The sequence below is a fragment of the Nerophis lumbriciformis genome, linkage group LG24 (genome assembly GCF_033978685.3).
Source record: "Nerophis lumbriciformis linkage group LG24, RoL_Nlum_v2.1, whole genome shotgun sequence".
NCBI classification, from domain to species: Eukaryota; Metazoa; Chordata; class Actinopteri; order Syngnathiformes; family Syngnathidae; genus Nerophis; species Nerophis lumbriciformis.
Window position 1 is genome coordinate 28,029,851 of NC_084571.2, and position 22,004 is coordinate 28,051,854.

The following is a 22,004-nucleotide window of genomic DNA, read 5'->3' on the forward strand; positions in this document are numbered from 1 at the left end:
CATGTTAGGTCATTAGGCCTTAACATGACCATTGACTGAACATGACCAATGACTTAACATAACCTATGACTAAACATAACAATGACTTGACATGACCAATGACTTAATATAACCAATGACTAAACATAACAATGACTTAACATGACCAATGATTTAGCATAACAAATGACTTAGCATGGACAATAATATAACATAGCCCATGTTTTAACATAACCAATGACTTACCATGACCAATGACTTAACATAACCAATTATTCAACATGACCAATGACTTAACATAACCAATGATTTAACATGACTTATGACTTAACATGACCAATGACTTAACATAACCAGTGACTTAACATGACTAAAGACTTAACATGACCAATGACTTAACATAACCAATGACTAAACATAACAATGACTTAACATGACCAATGATTTAGCATAACAAATGACTTAACATGGACAATAATATAACATAGCCTATGTTTTAACATAACCAATGACTTACTGTCACGTTCAAACACAGGACATCTATTAAACAAGACAAAAGGCAAAGAATCAAACAGAGACAGAATTCAATTTGGACTCAATTGAGGAGAGACATGCGTCAACCTGTAACCTCTTACAGTGTCTTAGCACGCTCTGACGAAGAAGGTTTTCGTCTCCTCTTTTAATTCAGATGTTCCATGTTCACGCACCAACATATGTCACAGCAGGAATGGGGAGGTATGTAAAACAGTCATTGTTTTCGGTCGCTTTGAAGTCCAAGAAGAGGATTTCTCGGGCTTGGGCTCTTCCTGGATCCAGCTGGGGCAGGTGTTGGAGGACAATGGATAACCCCTCCCGTCTCCTGTCCACAGCAACTTCAAGAGGGCAGCGGGTCGTAAATAGCGTTGACCAAATAGTTGGAAGAGAGTTTGTGAATTACTTCAAAGAGTGTTCGTTTAACACCCCAAAGAGAGTTCCTCCGGGAGTTGAGCAGATCCTGCCATCTGTCCGTGTTGAAATCACAGTGGCGTTTCACGAGCATTCTTCCTCTTGTTAGGCCTCGAAATACAGCATTCATAATACAACATTTCTTTTGTGATAACTTACAAACAATTATTCCAACACTTACAATGACCAATGACTTAACATAACCAATTGTCTAACATGACCATTGACTTAACATGACCAATGACTTAACATGACCAATAATTAAACATAACAATGACTTAACATGACTAATGATTTAGCATAACAAATGACTTAACATGGACAATGATATAACATAGCCTATGTTTTAACATAACCAATGACTTACCATGACCAATGACTTAACATAACCAATGACTTGCCATGACCAATGACTTAACATGACCAATGACTTAACATAACCAATGACTTAACATGACCAATTACTTAACATGACCAATGACTTAACATAACCAATGACTTACCATGACCAATGACTTAACATGACCAATAATTAAACATAACAATGACTTAACATGACTAATGATTTAGCATAACAAATGACTTAACATGGACAATGATATAACATAGCCTATGTTTTAACATAACCAATGACGTACCATGACCAATGACTTAACATAACCAATGATTTAACATGACCAATGACTTAACATAACCAATGATTTAACATGACCAATGACTTAACATAACCAATGACCTAATATGGCTAATGATTTAACATGACCGATGACTTAACATAACCAATGACTTACCATGACCAATGACTTAACATGACCAATGACTTAACATAACCAATGACTTACCATGACCAATGACTTACCATGACCAATCACTTAACATAACCAATGACTTACCATGACCAATGATTTAACATAACCAATGATTTAACATGACCAATGACCTAACATGGCTAATGATTTAACATGACCATTGACTGAACAGGACCAATAACTTAACATAACCAATGACTTAACATAACCCGTGACTTACCATGACCAATGACTTAACAGGACCAATGACTTACCATGACCAATGACTTAACACAACCAATGACTTACCATGACCAATGACTTATCTTGACCAATCACTTAACATGCCCAATGACTTACCATGACCAATGACTTAATATGACCAATAATTAAACATAACAATGACTTAACATGACTAATGATTTAGCATAACAAATGACTTAACATGGACAATGATATAACATAGCCTATGTCAGGGGTCCTCAAGTACAAATCTTGAAGGTCCACAAATGTTTTTTTGAAACAGGCTGGGTCCGTTTATTATCGGTCAAGCTTATATAGTAGCAGGAGGTAGGTAGTAGTTTAACATTTTCTTAAAATTAACAAAAATAAAATAAATATCCAATAAAATACATGAAAGATTTTCTTTGAAACAAAAATAAATAAGAACTTAAATAAAACTTTCAGTTTTAACAAAAAATAAATACTTTTAAACACAACCCTCCTATCCCTGGTAAACAAATGACCTCAACAGATCTCATTCATGTGCAAATATAATTATGGTACAGTACATCCCCATTGTGTAAAACACAGCTGCTCAACGGGAGAATTGGGCTCTTGGGGTTGAAGCCAAGACGTCTGGTAGCTGTGGCATCAGAGAGTGGGATTTGATTTATTTTAGCTGTCCATCCATCCATCCATCCATTTTCTACCGCTTATTCCCTTTGGGGTCGCGGGGGGCGCTGGAGCCTATCTCAGCTACAATCGGGCGGAAGGCGGGGTACACCCTGGACAAGTCGCCACCTCATCGCAGTATTTTAGCTGTCATTTCCTCATTTTCTTTGCCTTCAAACATGGCACCCATCACTTCAGTCAAGCATTCTTTAATTATTTCTGCATCAGAGAATGGCTTCTTGTGTTTACCCAAAACCCATGCCACTCTGAGTGAGCACTCTGTTGCTATTTGTTGTTGTGTCATAGATTTAACAAAAATCTTGCTTGATGTTTCATATGACTTTTTCAGCCTCGTGATTTCTTTTTTTCTTAGCTCTGAATCATGAGGAAATGTCTCTTCAAATTCGCGGTGCTCTTTCAGATAGTGATGTTTCAGATTTTCACTTTTCACCAGAGCAACAGTACTGTTGCATATTAGACACATTGGTCTGGTACTTGCAGTAGGTAGGATGAAAACATATTGCTCTGTCCATTCTTCCTTGAAACGTCGGTTTTCCCTGTCCACCTTTCTTTTACCAGCTTGAGCCAACTTGGAGCATGCCATTGTGATTTGATTCACATTCAGTGACTGACGAGTGAACAGTTAGCAAAGTAGCGATACGAGACAACTGTGTGCCTGCAGCGAAAGGTTCCATGCACTGTGCACATGTGTATGACCCAGGTGGTAACAGCCTATCAGCGCGTCGTTGTGATAGAGATGACAACCCATACCCCGGAATCAACCAATCAGAGTGGCGTTCTCTCGCTCTCACTCCGTCTCTCTCTCTCTCTCTGAGAGAGAGAGAGAGAGAGAGAGAGAGAGAGAGACGGAGTGAGTGAGACACGGAGAAGTGTATACGAAACGTGGAGATATTTGACTAAAAACAACAAATAACGTTGACTTGCGCTAGCAATAACTCAAAGATAAATACAATTATTATATATTTTTATAATAATTATAATTATAAAAAAAAATATTATTATTATTTTTTTTTTTTTTACTTTAATTTGTGCTGGGTCCGGACGGACACGTCGCTGGGTCCGGACATGGACCGCGGTCCGCCTGTTGAGGATCACTGGCCTATGTTTTAACATAACCAATGACGTACCATGACCAATGACTTAACACAACCAATGATTTAACATGACCAATGACTTAACATAACCAATGACCTAACATGGCTAATGATTTAACATGACCAATGACTTAACATAACCAATGACCTAACATGGCTAATGATTTAACATGACCATTGACTTAACATGACCAATGACTTAACATGACCAATGACTTAACATAACCAATGACTTACCATGACCAATGACTTAACATAACCAATGACTTAACATAACCAATCACTTACCATGACCAATGATTTAGCATAACAAATGACTTAACATGGACAATAATATAACATAGCCTATGTTTTAACATAACCAATGACTTACTGTCACGTTCAAACACAGGACATCTATTAAACAAGACAAAAGGCAAAGAATCAAACAGAGACAGAATTCAATTTGGACTCAATTGAGGAGAGACATGCGTCAACCTGTAACCTCTTACAGTGTCTTAGCACGCTCTGACGAAGAAGGTTTTCGTCTCCTCTTTTAATTCAGATGTTCCATGTTCACGCACCAACATATGTCACAGCAGGAATGGGGAGGTATGTAAAACAGTCATTGTTTTCGGTCGCTTTGAAGTCCAAGAAGAGGATTTCTCGGGCTTGGGCTCTTCCTGGATCCAGCTGGGGCAGGTGTTGGAGGACAATGGATAACCCCTCCCGTCTCCTGTCCACAGCAACTTCAAGAGGGCAGCGGGTCGTAAATAGCGTTGACCAAATAGTTGGAAGAGAGTTTGTGAATTACTTCAAAGAGTGTTCGTTTAACACCCCAAAGAGAGTTCCTCCGGGAGTTGAGCAGATCCTGCCATCTGTCCGTGTTGAAATCACAGTGGCGTTTCACGAGCATTCTTCCTCTTGTTAGGCCTCGAAATACAGCATTCATAATACAACATTTCTTTTGTGATAACTTACAAACAATTATTCCAACACTTACAATGACCAATGACTTAACATAACCAATTGTCTAACATGACCATTGACTTAACATGACCAATGACTTAACATGACCAATAATTAAACATAACAATGACTTAACATGACTAATGATTTAGCATAACAAATGACTTAACATGGACAATGATATAACATAGCCTATGTTTTAACATAACCAATGACTTACCATGACCAATGACTTAACATAACCAATGACTTGCCATGACCAATGACTTAACATGACCAATGACTTAACATAACCAATGACTTAACATGACCAATTACTTAACATGACCAATGACTTAACATAACCAATGACTTACCATGACCAATGACTTAACATGACCAATAATTAAACATAACAATGACTTAACATGACTAATGATTTAGCATAACAAATGACTTAACATGGACAATGATATAACATAGCCTATGTTTTAACATAACCAATGACGTACCATGACCAATGACTTAACATAACCAATGATTTAACATGACCAATGACTTAACATAACCAATGATTTAACATGACCAATGACTTAACATAACCAATGACCTAATATGGCTAATGATTTAACATGACCGATGACTTAACATAACCAATGACTTACCATGACCAATGACTTAACATGACCAATGACTTAACATAACCAATGACTTACCATGACCAATGACTTACCATGACCAATCACTTAACATAACCAATGACTTACCATGACCAATGATTTAACATAACCAATGATTTAACATGACCAATGACCTAACATGGCTAATGATTTAACATGACCATTGACTGAACAGGACCAATAACTTAACATAACCAATGACTTAACATAACCCGTGACTTACCATGACCAATGACTTAACAGGACCAATGACTTACCATGACCAATGACTTAACACAACCAATGACTTACCATGACCAATGACTTATCTTGACCAATCACTTAACATGCCCAATGACTTACCATGACCAATGACTTAATATGACCAATAATTAAACATAACAATGACTTAACATGACTAATGATTTAGCATAACAAATGACTTAACATGGACAATGATATAACATAGCCTATGTCAGGGGTCCTCAAGTACAAATCTTGAAGGTCCACAAATGTTTTTTTGAAACAGGCTGGGTCCGTTTATTATCGGTCAAGCTTATATAGTAGCAGGAGGTAGGTAGTAGTTTAACATTTTCTTAAAATTAACAAAAATAAAATAAATATCCAATAAAATACATGAAAGATTTTCTTTGAAACAAAAATAAATAAGAACTTAAATAAAACTTTCAGTTTTAACAAAAAATAAATACTTTTAAACACAACCCTCCTATCCCTGGTAAACAAATGACCTCAACAGATCTCATTCATGTGCAAATATAATTATGGTACAGTACATCCCCATTGTGTAAAACACAGCTGCTCAACGGGAGAATTGGGCTCTTGGGGTTGAAGCCAAGACGTCTGGTAGCTGTGGCATCAGAGAGTGGGATTTGATTTATTTTAGCTGTCATTTCCTCATTTTCTTTGCCTTCAAACATGGCACCCATCACTTCAGTCAAGCATTCTTTAATTATTTCTGCATCAGAGAATGGCTTCTTGTGTTTACCCAAAACCCATGCCACTCTGAGTGAGCACTCTGTTGCTATTTGTTGTTGTGTCATAGATTTAACAAAAATCTTGCTTGATGTTTCATATGACTTTTTCAGCCTCGTGATTTCTTTTTTTCTTAGCTCTGAATCATGAGGAAATGTCTCTTCAAATTCGCGGTGCTCTTTCAGATAGTGATGTTTCAGATTTTCACTTTTCACCAGAGCAACAGTACTGTTGCATATTAGACACATTGGTCTGGTACTTGCAGTAGGTAGGATGAAAACATATTGCTCTGTCCATTCTTCCTTGAAACGTCGGTTTTCCCTGTCCACCTTTCTTTTACCAGCTTGAGCCAACTTGGAGCATGCCATTGTGATTTGATTCACATTCAGTGACTGACGAGTGAACAGTTAGCAAAGTAGCGATACGAGACAACTGTGTGCCTGCAGCGAAAGGTTCCATGCACTGTGCACATGTGTATGACCCAGGTGGTAACAGCCTATCAGCGCGTCGTTGTGATAGAGATGACAACCCATACCCCGGAATCAACCAATCAGAGTGGCGTTCTCTCGCTCTCACTCCGTCTCTCTCTCTCTCTCTGAGAGAGAGAGAGAGAGACGGAGTGAGTGAGACACGGAGAAGTGTATACGAAACGTGGAGATATTTGACTAAAAACAACAAATAACGTTGACTTGCGCTAGCAATAACTCAAAGATAAATACAATTATTATATATTTTTATAATAATTATAATTATAAAAAAAAATATTATTATTATTTTTTTTTTTTTTACTTTAATTTGTGCTGGGTCCGGACGGACACGTCGCTGGGTCCGGACATGGACCGCGGTCCGCCTGTTGAGGATCACTGGCCTATGTTTTAACATAACCAATGACGTACCATGACCAATGACTTAACACAACCAATGATTTAACATGACCAATGACTTAACATAACCAATGACCTAACATGGCTAATGATTTAACATGACCAATGACTTAACATAACCAATGACCTAACATGGCTAATGATTTAACATGACCATTGACTTAACATGACCAATGACTTAACATGACCAATGACTTAACATAACCAATGACTTACCATGACCAATGACTTAACATAACCAATGACTTAACATAACCAATCACTTACCATGACCAATGACTTAACCTGACCCCTGACTTAACATGGCCAATGATTGCTTTGGTGTTTGGATACAAACCAGGGATCTTGGGCTCGAAAAGGTTGGTGACCAATATGACCAATGATTTATTATGACCAATGACTTTACATGAACAATTACCTAACATGGCCAATGCCCTAATATGGCCTAAGAATTGACATGGTCAATCGTTTAACATGGCCAACAACTTCACATTGCCAATGCCCCCCAACAAGGCCATCGACCTAACACGACCAATGTCTTGTAGAGATAACATGAGGTGACGTGTGTGTGTGTGTGTGTGTGTGTGTGTGTGTGTGTGTGTGTGTGTGTGTGTGGTTGCAGGTGTTCCACTCAGCACAGCTGGAGCAGAAGATGAGCTGGCTGCAGGCTCACCTGTTCTGTCGCAATCACGGCGCCAACCTGCTGAGCATCAGCGCCCCAGAGGAGGAGCACTTTGTCCTCCAAGTCCTGCACGAGACTTTTGGGTGGGCGTGGAAGATGATGATGATGATGATGAAGATGACGATGATGACAGGAATGATGATGGTATAACCCGCAGAGAGTCGGAAGACCACGAGCAGCACTGGTTTTGGATCGGGCTGAACCGCAGGAACCCGATGGACGACGGCAGCTGGAAGTGGAGCGATGGACTTGCTGTGAGTGATGAGAGTAAAAAGACGCTCCGTTCGTCCACACGCTGTTTACTTTCACGGCGCTTTCTCTCAGCTGACGTACCAGAACTTTGGCCGCTACTACTACAACATCAGGCAGTGCGCTGCGGCCGACTTGGGCTCCATGACCTGGCTGGCCATGCACTGCGACTCTGAACTGGACTGGATCTGCAAGATCCCGAGAGGTACATCGGGCACTTTTTTTTATGAGATTTGTTTTTTGTTTTCTTCTGGAAGCGCCCAATGTCTGCTTTTATTACTCTATCTCTATGGTTGAAGGATACCAACAACTGTATTATTTACTTACCGTATTTTACGCACTTATTAGGCGCACCGGATTATAAGGCGCACCTTCAATGAATGGCCTATTTTAAAACTTTGTTCATATATAAGGCGCACCGGATTATAAGGCGCACCTTCAACGAATGGCCTATTTTAAAACTTTGTTCATATATAAGGCGCACCGCATTAGAAGGCGCATAGAATAGACGCTAAAGTAGAGGCTGGGGTTACGTTATGCAGACCTGTTGTGGCTCAATATTGGTCCATATATAAGGCGCACCGGATTATAAGGCGCACTGTCAGCTTTTGAGAAAAATTGAGGTTTTTAGGTGCGCCTTATAGTGCGGAAAATACGGTAGTTAGCAGGATTACACCATAACCTATCTGACTAGTCATACAATTTGGTGCATATTGTGGAGTATTTCTTCTCATGTTAGAGATAACAGTTTGCTTGCATTGGTGCCAAATGGTACCAACAAATGTGCATTACCACCACCTACAGGACTGGAGTGGAACATCAGGATTTTTTTATTTTTTTTTATCAAACAAATTACACTTCTGACAATGGGAGTTAAAAAAAGAAGAAGATGTTACTGTAAAACACTGAACCGGACTGTACCACTTGCCGTTTAGTACCAAATACAGTGGATCAGTGGTTCTTAACCTTGTTGGAGGTACCGAACCCCACCAGTTTCATATGCGCATTCACTTAACCCTTCTTTAGTGAAAAATAAATGTTAGTTTTTTTTCAAATTCAAAACAAAGTTATATGTTTTTGGTAACACTTTAGTATGGGGAACATATTCTAAGTAACATAAACTTAATTTAGAGTTTTTTGGACACTAGGGGAACATATTCTAAGTAACAAAGACTTAATTTAGAGTTATTTGGCGAGGGTTAGGGTTAGAGCAGGCCTGGGCAATTATTTTGACTCTGGGGCCACATTTAGAGAAAAAAATGTGTCTGGGGGCCGGTATATCTATTTTTAGGAACACTAATACAAAACCTCACAATAATGTCTGATTGAATGCTAAAAACGTTATGACAGACCGCCTTAAAAAACGTAATGGAATTTTATTTTTTTCTATGAACGATAAAACACTGAATTTTGACAAAATATGAATGTCACACCCCCTTTCGATCGACATATTTTACAATCAAGTGAAACGCAACAAAAATGCAACAAACAGTGAAATGTGAACGCGAAGGGTACAAAATAAACCCACCTACAATCTGATACATCTGATATATCACTAAGCTTTAGAACTTTGTTGTGAAAATCTCCTTCCGCATCTGTGGAAACGCTTCCCGCCCACACTGCTTGGTGCCTCGTCTGAGCTGCTGTGACGTAGATTACCATAGTAACTAATTAGATGACCATAGTAACTAATTAGATTACCATAGTAACTAATTAGATTACCATAGTAACTGGTATATCATCCATAAGCGCAGATTCCAACCATTGAAATACTTTGTATAGTTCAAGACTTGCGGTCATTAGAAAACATCACTGCGCATCATAATGGCAGCTAGTTTCCATCTTAAGGATCTAAAAGAATTATTTGGGAATGTCCGGCGGGCCAGATTGAAAAGCTTAACGGGCCGCATGTGGCCCCCGGGCCTTAATTTGCCCAGGTCTGCGTTAGAGGGTTAGGGCCATAGTTAGAGGGTTAGGGTTATAATAAGGCCATGCCGAAAAAGGCATTAATAAGTACTTAATAATGACTAGTTAAGAGCCAATATGTTACTAATGTGCATGTTAATAAGCAACTAATTAATGGTGAATATGTTCCCCATACTAAAGTGTTACCATGTTTTATTACTGGTGCACAAAATCAACCGTGCATGAACATCACCTTGTTCAACGAACAAAACCAACACAGTGCATAAACTCACAACAAATGACACACCTGCAAATCAGTGTGACTTCTGCTGTTGCCGTATCCGTAATACGCCGATAGGGAGAAGTTTTTATTTACACGATGAGTCGGGTGTGTCTTGACCTCCGCCGAACCCCTGAGCCCGACTCACCGAACCCAGGTTAAGAACCACTGCAGTGGAACCTCAATTTACAAAGTGGTTCTTGAACATGGTTCTTAAATTGAATAGTTTGTATACTGAAGCAAGTTTCTCCATAAACAATGTAAATATGAATAATGGGTTCCAGCCTCGAAAATAAAATCCATACTTTAGTAAAGGTTGTACACTTTAAACACTATATAAAGTAAAGTATATCAAACATATACCACATAACACGGAGGTGGTGGGTCAACTTTCTATTTTTTAACAAGCTAAAACATCAATGACAAGCTGAATTGTCTTGTAAAGTGAACAAATATTTATATAGCGCTTTTTCTCTGGTGACTCAAAGCGCTTTACATTGTGAAACCCATTATTTAAATCTTTTTTAAGCTACATATAAACTAGTGTGGGCGGCACTGGGAGCAAGCTGGGTAGTGTCTTGCCCAAGTACACAGCGGCAGCGACCAGGATGGCATAAGCTGGAATTGAACCTGGAACCCTCAAGTAACTTAAAACCTTAACGTCCTGTATGCGCTGCTCTGCCAATACACACACATACACTGAAGTCCCTTTGGTGCCCTCACTAACGATCAGTAATTACAAAAATCCTTAACTTTAACAACATTACTGCTACAGTAATAAACATGTAAAAAGTAAAATCCACTTACATTAAAGGAGGAGCTGAAGAGAATGGAGCAGACAGACAGGACGTCACAGTCTTCTCCTCCAATGTGAAATAAGTTTGCTTTGGCATATTTTTCCAGAAAAGTACGGTCTCATTACAATTAAAACTTGCTGTGGTACAAAGACTGTTTCTTCAATCTCTTTAATACGAACAAGCACCAAAGATGAATGAATGAAGCGTTCGTACACAGACACATAGTTCTTACACAGAGTCATATTCGGCAAGATCTAGTTTCGTAAATTGAAAAGTTTGCAAATAGAGGGATTCGAAAATCGAGGTTCCAGTGTACCAGAAAATTTATATTATCAGTGCTGCCATTTTTTAGAAAATGACAATAGTGAGACTTTAGTGTTATGATGCATTCAAAAAAATATTGGCATTTTTTTTAACATCCATTTGGCCCTTTTTAACGTCAATTTACCCCTAATATTGTATGTCCTTACCTCCAGCAGCTGTCCCTGCAGTGTGGCTAGAAATTAGAAATGAAAATTATAACAAGAATTTACATTTACAATAAAAGAAAAGGGAGGTCATTAAAAAGCAAATAATGTAAAAAAAAGAAAAAAGAAAAAAAAGAAAGAATAAAACCGTGTTTTTGATTGAATTAATGTCTTAGCAGTCAGGTGCAGTATACATTTGTAGACTGTTAGATTTAAGGACAGACCTTTCAAATTTAGAATTTTGAGAAACACTGCTGTAGGCGTGTCTGAATTGGTATTTACAAGTGTAAATATCACATTGAGACAAATGTCTCTTTTTCAAGTGTGAACTGGCTCAGTGAAGAGGCAAATACAAACCCCGTTTCCATATGAGTTGGGAAATTGTGTTAGATGTAAATATAAACGGAATACAATGATTTGCAAATCCTTTTCAACCCATATTCAATTGAATGCACTACAAAGACAACATATTTGATGTTCAAACTCATAAGCTTTATTTTTTTTTTTGCAAATAATAATTAACTTAGAATATCATGGCTGCAACACGTGCCAAAGTAGTTGGGAAAGGGGCATGTTCACCACTGTGTTACATGGCCTTTCCTTTTAACAACACTCAGTAAACGTTTGGGAACTGAGGAGACACATTTTTGAAGCTTCTCAGGTGGAATTCTTTTCCATTCTTGCTTGATGTACAGCTTAAGTTGTTCAACAGTCCGGGGGTCTCCGTTGTGGTATTTTAGGCTTCATAATGCGCCACACATTTTCAATGGGAGACAGGTCTGGACTACAGGCAGGCCAGTCTGGTACCCGCACTCTTTTACTATAAAGCCACGTTGATGTAACACGTGGCTTGGCATTGTCTCACTGAAATAAGCAGGGGCGTCCATGGTCCAGGTTGCTCCAAAACCTGTATGTACCTTTCAGCATTAATGGCGCCTTCACAGATGTGTAAGTTACCCATGTCTTGGGCACTAATACACCCTCATACCATCACAGATGCTGGCTTTTCAACGTTGCGCCTATAACAATCCGGATGGTTCTTTTCCTCTTTGGTCCGGAGGACACGACGTCCACAGTTTCCAAAAACAATTTGAAATGTGGACTCGTCAGACCACAGAACACTTTTCCACTTTGTATCAGTCCATCTTAGATGAGCTCAGGCCTAGCGAAGCCGACGGCGTTTCTGGGTGTTGTTGATAAACGGTTTTCGCCTTGCATAGGAGAGTTTTAACTTGCACTTACAGATGTAGCGACCAACTGTAGTTACTGACAGTGGGTTTCTGAAGTGTTCCTGAGCCCATGTGGTGATATCCTTTACACACTGATGTCGCTTGTTGATGCAGTACAGCCTGAGGGATCGAAGGTCACGGGCTTAGCTGCTTACGTGCAGTGATTTCTCCAGATTCTCTGAACCCTTTGATGATATTACGGACCGTAGATGGTGAAATCCCTAAATTCCTTGCAATAGCTGGTTGAGAAAGGTTTTTCTTAAACTGTTCAACAATTTGCTCACACATTTGTTGACAAAGTGGTGACCCTCGCCCCATCCTTGTTTGTGAATGACTGAGCATTTCATGGAATCTACTTTCATACCCAATCATGGCACCCACCTGTTCCCAATTTGCCTGTTCACCTGTGGGATGTTCCAAATAAGTGTTTGATGAGCATTCCTCAACTTTATCAGTATTTATTGCCACCTTTCCCAACTTCTTTGTCACGTGTTGCTGGCATCAAATTCTAAAGTTAATGGTTATTTGCAAAAAGAAAAATGTTTATCAGTTTGAACATCAAATATGTTGTCTTTGTAGCATATTCAACTGAATATGGGTTGAAAATGATTTGCAAATCATTGTATTCCGTTTATATTTACATCTAACACAATTTCCCAACTCATATGGAAACGGGGTTTGTACATGTTACACAGCTCTGCAACAAATAAAGGCAATGATGTACTTACAGCAGCCTTACAACAGTACATATTAACTTGTAAACTCGAGGAGAAGCAGCAGATCAACAGTGACCAAAGTTGGGTACCGACCATCCGTCTTCTGAAAGATAGAGAGACCCGCCTAACGTGGCTTCTGATTGGTTTTAGTGCATGGCGCTTTCAGTGATTGGTTAGATTTAGTCATAAAGGACTGATGGATTGGTTATATCGGTCAGTCAATCAACCAACGTTTATTATCATGGAAAAAAAAATAGAGTATTGAATGGGGAATGGGGATATATAAGCGTGAGAAATGCCAAGTGTGGCGTGTGTGAGGATGGGTGAAATTGTGTTATTGTCACTTTCAAAGTGTGACGCTTGGCAGATCTGATGTCATACTGTAAGGACATGTTGCTGTCGTGCAGGGGCGTCACTTGCTTTTAAGGACAGGGGGGGCTTAGCCCCCAGGAGATGCACAGGATGCGAGCGAACGTTACGGGCAAGCACAAAACTTCACAAATGGCAAACAAAGACTTCAAAATTATTCATTGTTATTATTATTATTTTTTTAAAATGCACGGGATGAAATGAAATGCTCCCCGGGACGATGGCTTTAAACCATTTTTTTTCTTTTTCTTTTTATGTATTTATTCATTTTACATTTTATATTAAATGTCTTGGTTTTTCCTCCCTCTGAAAATCCTATGAAATGTTTAACAAGCCATCCTATAATAATACAACAGCTATTAATGTAACAATACAATAAAACAAATATATTTAATGATGTTTTTTTCATTATTTTAATAATAGGCTAATGTATATTACTTTATATAGATTCTACAAGAAACACAAAACTTAAAAACTAAATTATTTACAATTGCACACACAAGGTTTCGTGCAGCTTCACTCATTGTAAAGGAAGATAATGTGCTTCGTACACCTGCAGGACCGCAAGCAAGGTCGCAGAGAAAATGCGTAGTGGAATTTGAGTGATGTGGGCATTTTCTATATGAACAAGTGGAATGGATTGGATACCGACGCACTAAAGGGACTCTCTACCTTACGCTACGAAGTGAGGGGAAACTAAGTGAATAATAACAGGTTATATGATTATTTATTTAAACTCATATTCGGGCCACTTTATAATGACTATGTCGGCATGTATTTTAAAAAAAAAACAAAAAAAACCCACCAAATTATTTAAGGGGGCTTAAGAATATTTTAGGGGGGTTTGAGCCCGCCTAAAATATGCCTAACAACGCCAATGCTGTCGTGTGATGCCTCTCTTTGCGCCTTTCAGGTAGCGTTGAGAAAGAACCGGAAGCTTCTGAAGGTGAGTTTTCCACAATGTAGCGCTCACACGTGACATTCATGGTGCATAAAGATCATGTTGTTTTATCTCCTGACATTTTAAAGGCACACGTTCGCCGGAATGGATTAGCTTCCGGGAGGCGGAGTACAAGTTCTTCGACCACCGCACCACATGGGACCAGGCCCAGAGGATTTGCTCCTGGTTCGACTCCTCGCTGGCCTCCGTCCACTCGGCGCAGGAGGAGAAGTTCCTGGCCAGCACGCTAAACCAGGCAACAAGAAAAAAAACATCTGATTTCTAAATGTACGACGTCTTTGTTTGGTTCTACAGTTTGTATCTCTCTGTCGCCTCCAGATGGTGAAGGCGGAGGGCGACAACTGGTGGCTGGGCCTTCACACCTACCACGAAGACGGCCGCTTTCGCTGGTCCGACCACTCTGTGCTCAACTACGTGTCCTGGGCCACCGGGAGGCCACGCCCACTCAGCCACGACCGCAGATGTGTGCACATGACCGCCAGTAAAGGTAAGAAACACCGACAATGCTCGACTACATTAATCAGAATATATAAGAAGACGGGCCGGGCCGTTAAATAAAAAGTAACTGTGATAATAATTTGGAGTACATGAGAAAGTGGGAAGGAAAATGTGTCTCTCTTCATTCACAAGTACATTACACAACAAAGCAGCAACAGAACCAATCAAGTTGAGTTGATTGTTAACAACTGTACACCAATGGCCGACATTTTAAAGCGCATGCAGAGCTAGATAAAGCTGCTTGATGCAGACCACTCATGGTACTTCAAATCCAGCTACTGCCATCTTGTGGAGTTACTTCAAAAAAAGTGTTTTGACCCGGTGCCATTGAGTTGAAGCACATAGAGTAATATATACTACAGTATTGTGTATTAATGAAGCATGATATAGGGAATATATGATATAAATGACTATAGAGCTTTTAATACTATCATCAATATGCATGTTGATGACACTGTGGAGGGGGGCGTGGCCTGCAGACCTGCAGCGAAGCAGGGTGTGCCAGAACCGGACAGGTGCGCACAGAGACATTGTATCGACACTGCAACCACATAATTCCCTCATTGTGGGTAAAAATTAAGTCAAACCTATCCTATTCCTGTCCTGTGAGGTCAGTTTAAAAAAGAAAAAAAAACTTGTGAGACTCACATTTTTGCGGAAGGTCCTTAAAAACAACAGAACACTCCTGTAATTCCGACAAATTAAATAGACTAAAATCAATTGGTGCGCACCTGTCGCTGATCTCGAAGCCGGTCCTGGCACACCCCGCTTCGCTGCAGGTCCGCAGGCCACGCCCCCCTCCACAGACAAAGTCTAGCTTTGACCACACCAAGAGAACTGCCTCAACACAATGTAGCGTCCTCGCTAACCAGCTAGCGGCTAACGTCCCTTCACAGTGCAAAGTCGCTTCTTAAGTCAGCAAATCCTCACCGCCATGGCTGCAAAAAATTATGTTTCTTCCATGTAACATTATCACTGGAGGATATGAGAAGCTGTGCTAACCGCAGAGGTCGCGGATACAGAATAATTTCGCCACACCTAGTGTGTGTGTGACAATCATTGGTACTTTAACTTTACCTTAACTTAAATATTGACAGTAAAGATACAAAGTATGGTATCCGTTTATGGTCGTAAGGTCGATTTTATTTCAGTTTTAGAATAAAAATTTAAAAAATGTTTTAGTTTTTATTATTGTTTACAAAGTCGGTGCTATAGGCAAAAAATAAATAAAAACATTTCATCAGAACCAATAGAAGTTTTTGCTTGTGTTTAGTTATTTTGCACTGCTGACTTTATGTATGAACAAATAAAAATAAATAAGTACAAACCCTGTTTCCATATGAGTTGGGAAATTGTGTTAGATGTAAATATAAACGGAATACAATGATTTGCAAATCCTTTTCAACCCATATTCAGTTGAATGCACTACAAAGACAAGATATTTGATGTTCAAACGCATAAACTTTATTTTTTTTTTGCAAATAATAAATAACTTAGAATTTCATGGCTGCAACACGTGCCAAAGTAGTTGGGAAAGGGCATGTTCACCACTGTGTTACATAGCCTTTCCTTTTAACAACACTCAGTAAACGTTTGGGAACTGAGGAGACACATTTTTAAGCTTCTCAGGTGGAATTCTTTCCCATTCTTGCTTGATGTACAGCTTAAGTTGTTCAACAGTCCAGGGGTCTCCGTTGTGGTATTTTAGGCTTCATAATGCGCCACACATTTTCAATGGGAGACAGGTCTGGACTACAGGCAGGCCAGTCTAGTACCCGCACTCTTTTACTATGAAGCCACGTTGATGTAACACGTGGCTTGGCATTGTCTTGCTGAAATAAGCAGGGGCGTCCATGGTAACGTTGCTTGGATGGCAACATATGTTGCTCCAAAACCTGTATGTACCTTTCAGCATTAATGGTGCCTTCACAGATGTGTAAGTTACCCATGTCTTGGGCACTAATACACCCCCATACCATCACAGATGCTGGCTTTTCCACTTTGCGCCCATAACAATCCGGATGGTTCTTTTCCTCTTTGGTCCGGAGGACACGACGTCCACAGTTTCCAAAAACAATTTGAAATGTGGACTCGTCAGACCACAGAACACTTTTCCACTTTGTATCAGTCCATCTTAGATGAGCTCAGGCCCAGCGAAGCCGCCGGCGTTTCTGGGTGTTGTTGATAAACGGTTTTCGCCTTGCATAGGAGAGTTTTAACTTGCACTTACAGATGTAGAGACCAACTGTAGTTACTGACAGTGGGTTTCTGAATTGTTCCTGAGTCCATGTGGTGATATCCTTTACACACTGATGTCGCTTGTTGACGCAGTACAGCCTGAGGGATCGAAGGTCACGGGCTTAGCTGTTTACGTGCAGTGATTTCTCCAGATTCTCTGAACCCTTTGATGATATTACGGACCGTAGATGGTGAAATCCCTAAATTCCTTGCAATAGCTGGTTGAGAAAGGTTTTTCTTAAACTGTTCAACAATTTGCTCACGCATTTGTTGACAAAGTGGTGACCCTCGCCCCATCCTTGTTTGTGAATGACTGAGCATTTCATGGAATCTACTTTTATACCCAATCATGGCACCCACCTGTTCCCAATTTGCCTGTTCACCTGTGGGATGTTCCAAGTAAGTGTGTGATGAGCATTCCTCAACTTTATCAGTATTTATTGCCACCTTTCCCAACTTCTTTGTCACGTGTTGCTGGCATCAAATTCTAAAGTTAATGATTATTTGCAAAAAATTTTTTTTTTATCAGTTTGAACATCAAATATGTTGTCTTTGTAGCATGTTCAACTGAATATGGGTTGAAAATGATTTGCAAATCATTGTATTCCGTTTATATTTACATCTAACACAATTTCCCAACTCATATGGAAACGGGGTTTGTATATAGTTACTTTGTATGCGGTCTGCTTTTGGCTCCAGGCCACATTTTTTAAGTCCAATGTGGTCTGGACACCCCTGAGATTGGTAGTTTTGAGAAAATAATACAACTAGAAATGATGAAATATGTCAGCAGCTAAATTAGGAGCCTTTTTGGAACCCTTTTTAAAATGTGTCTATTATCATTTACTGTGTATGCCAAATAATATATTGTGATAAAAAACGTTATTGCACGAAGTTGCGATGTAGATTTTAGACCGTATCGCCCATCCCTAAAAGTAATACTTGTATTGTAAATATAATAATAATAATAATCATACCTGGGATTTATATAGCGCTTTTCTAAGTACCCAAAGTCGCTTTACATGTAGAACCCATCATTCAATCACTCCTGGTGGTGGTAAGCTACTTTCATAGCCACAGCTGCCCTTTTATTTATTTTATTTATTTATTATAGACTGACAATAAATATTGTTATATTGTCGTCATGGTGCAGCAGAATGGGCGGAACAGAAGTGCCCCTCAGACCTGCCATATATCTGCAAGAGGGTCAACGTCACCGGCACTGCTCCCCCGACACCATCACCTCCCCACCCGCCATCCGGCTGCCCTGATGGGTGGACCTCATATCAGCGCAAGGTACAGTACAAAAAACTAATTTTCAAGCTCAAAAATGGCTAAAGGAACTAAAAATATACAATAACTACAGTAGAAATGGCCACGAGATGAGACCAAACCAATCAGAGCGCGCTGTTCACTGATTGGCTGAACCTCAGGCAGCCTTACTACCGTATTTTTCGGAGTATACGTCGCTCCGGCCGAAAATGCATGATAAAGAAGGAAAAAAACATATATAAGTCGCATTTTTTGGGGAAATTTTTTTGATAATACCCATCACCAAGAATAGACATTTGAAAGGCAATTTGTTTTTATGCTATTTTTGTCAAAGAAAACGTTGTTTTTATTTGGCAAAAACACAAAATATGCACTGTTTCCCACACAAAATATTACAAAGTGGAATATTTGATGTGAAGTAATTGTAGTCATAAATAGGTCAGTAATTCATAACAACATAGAATTTTAATTCATTATTATTTTATGACCAATGACAGTTTTTAAAAATAAATCCCACTAAAATTCTCAGGGATCCAAAAAGGCCCCACTTGTGTTAAAAAATAAGTCATACATATATATATTTTTTTACTTTCAATACTTCAATCCCTGGGTTGACTTCAGATCTATTTGTCGATTGTAAGTTTTTATTATCTATTGATGTTTTGTTTTTTTGTTTGTTTCTTTTGTCAAGGAAAACTTAGTTTTTTATACGGCAAACACATAAAGTTTGAATTATTTTCCTCAAAAAATGTTAAAGTGGAATATTTGATGTGAAGTACCATATTTTTCGGAGTATAAGTCGCTCCGGAGTATAAGTCGCACCGGCCGAAAATGCATAATAAAGAAGGAAAAAAACATAAAAGTCGCACTGGAGTATAAGTCGCATTTTTTGGGGAAATTTATTTGATAAAACCCAACACCAAGAATAGACATTTGAAAGGCAATTTAAAATAAATAAAGAATAGTGAACAACAGGCTGAATACGTGTACGTTATATGAGGCATAAATAACCAACTGAGAACGTGCCTGGTATGTTAACATAACATATTATGGTAAGAGTCATTCAAATAACTATAACATATAGAACATGCTATACATTTACCAAACAATCTGTCACCCCTAATCACTAAATCTGATGAAATCTTATACGTCCAGTCTCCTACGTGAATGAGCTAAATAATATTATTTGATATTTTACGGTAATGTGTTAATAATTTCACACATAAGTCGCTCCTGAGTATAAGTCGCTATGAAAAAAACTGCTACTTATAGTCCGAAAAATATGGTATATTGGATTAAAGAGTGCAAATTGACTATGTGGGTTATTATTTCATGTTAAAAGGACGCTCATAATGTCAAAAAAACATTATATTAGACTTAGACTTAGACTTCCTTTTTATCGTCATTCAAATTTGAACTTTACAGTACAGATAAGAACGGCATTTTGTTGCATTAGCTCATGGTAGTGCAGGATAAAAAAAAGCAATAAGGTGGAGATATAATTAAATAGATTACTGTACAGATAAATATATTGCACTTTTGCATATGCATCCACGTTTATGGATGTATGTTTTATTGTCTTTATATTCCAGCGAGTTAATCCATTTTTGGGGGAAATTGAGGGGATTATTATGATGCGTTCAAGGGAAGAAGCTGTTATAGAACCTGGAGGTTCTGCTACGGAGGCTGCGGAACCCCTTTCTAGAGTCCAGCAGTGAAAACGGTCCTTGGTGGGGGTGGGAGGAGTCTCTGCAGATTTTTTGAGCCCTGGTCAGGCAGCGGCTTTTTGCAATCTCCTGGATAGGAGGAAGAGGAGTCCTGATGATCTTTTCCGCCGTCCTCACCACTCTCTGCAGAGACTTCCAGTCTGAGGCACCGCAGGCAAATATTACATTAAATTATATCAAAAATATTTGTATTTCTTTGCTAGTGTTTCAGAATGTTCGATCAGTCCCAGCGGGCCACGTGGTCTGCAGCCAAAATCAAATGTGAGTTGCAAGGAGGCGTCCTGGCGGTGTTGTCCAATCACCTGGAGCAAGGTAACTCATTAACGTCCTTCATCGCGCGCCGCCTGTCGCTCACGGTGTTTTTCTGTGCAGCTTTTGTCACCACCATGCTGTACAACACCACCATCCCTCTCTGGCTGGGCCTGACGTCTGACGCTAAAGGACACTTCCAGTGGGCTCAGGCCGGCCTGCTCAGTTACACCAACTGGGCTCCAGGACAGCCCGTGGACAACAGCGGACCACACCACGACAAGAACCCGGTACTGAAACTCTTACCTTGTTCACTCAACACTGCTGTGTGCGTGGGTCACCAGAGGAAGTAAACTCTATGGAGACGTATTCATGTCATTTATTGGAACCAAACAAAAAAATAAGATTTGAATAATGGATGGTAGTGGATTTGAAACCCCCCAAAAGATTTGCAAACAATTTAGGTATGCACATTTATTATTTTTTTTGGTAATAAATTTTTGTTCAGTTGCAAATCTTTTTTTTTTTTTATTACAAAAATATTTTTGGTTCCATATTTTTTTGGTTTGTAAAATGCAAACAATTTGGTAAAAAAAAAAAAAGTTACACATTTTTGGTTTGTTGCAAAACTTTTTTTTTTACAAAAATATTTTTTTTGTTTGTTTAAAAATATTTTTTTATCATTACAAAACGTTTTTTTTGTTTCAAATCTTTTTGGGGATACAAATCTTTTTTTTATTACAAAAATATTTTTGGTTGCATATTTTTTTGGTTTGTAAAATGCAAACAATTTGGTAAAAAAAAAATTTTTGTTACACATTTTTGGTTGGTTGCAAATCTTTTATTTTGTTTGCAAAACTTTTTTTTAATTACAAGAATATTTTTTTTGTTTGTTTAAAAATATTTTTTTATCATTACAAAACGTTTTTTTTTGTTTCAAATCTTTTTGGGGATACAAATCTTTTTTTTTATTACAAAAATATTTTTGGTTGCATATTTTTTTGGTTTGTAAAATGCAAACAATTTGGTAAAAAAAAAATGTTGTTGCATATTTTTGGTTTGTTGAAAATCTTTTATTTTGATTGCAAAACTTTTTTTTATTACAAAAATATATATTTTTTGTTTGTTTAAAAATATTTTTTTATCATTACAAAACGTTTTTTTGTTTCAAATCTTTTTGG

General features: G+C 38.6%; 1 protein-coding gene across 2 annotated transcripts in view; it reads left to right on the top strand.

Annotated features, from left to right (window-relative positions):
* The window catches only part of mrc2 (mannose receptor, C-type 2), a 101,565-nt gene that overhangs the window by 66,117 nt on the left and 13,444 nt on the right, over positions 1-22,004 (top strand). Inside the window, exons 13-21 of one of the 2 annotated variants that reach the window (XM_061981888.2) lie at positions 7,807-7,949; positions 8,024-8,120; positions 8,191-8,320; positions 14,792-14,824; positions 14,908-15,074; positions 15,158-15,326; positions 18,729-18,871; positions 20,778-20,886; positions 20,947-21,113. In XM_061981888.2, the coding sequence (XP_061837872.2) occupies positions 7,807-7,949; positions 8,024-8,120; positions 8,191-8,320; positions 14,792-14,824; positions 14,908-15,074; positions 15,158-15,326; positions 18,729-18,871; positions 20,778-20,886; positions 20,947-21,113 (1,158 nt within the window). The remainder of the gene's footprint in view (positions 1-7,806; positions 7,950-8,023; positions 8,121-8,190; positions 8,321-14,791; positions 14,825-14,907; positions 15,075-15,157; positions 15,327-18,728; positions 18,872-20,777; positions 20,887-20,946; positions 21,114-22,004) is intronic. The other variant, XM_061981887.1, reaches the window with a different exon arrangement.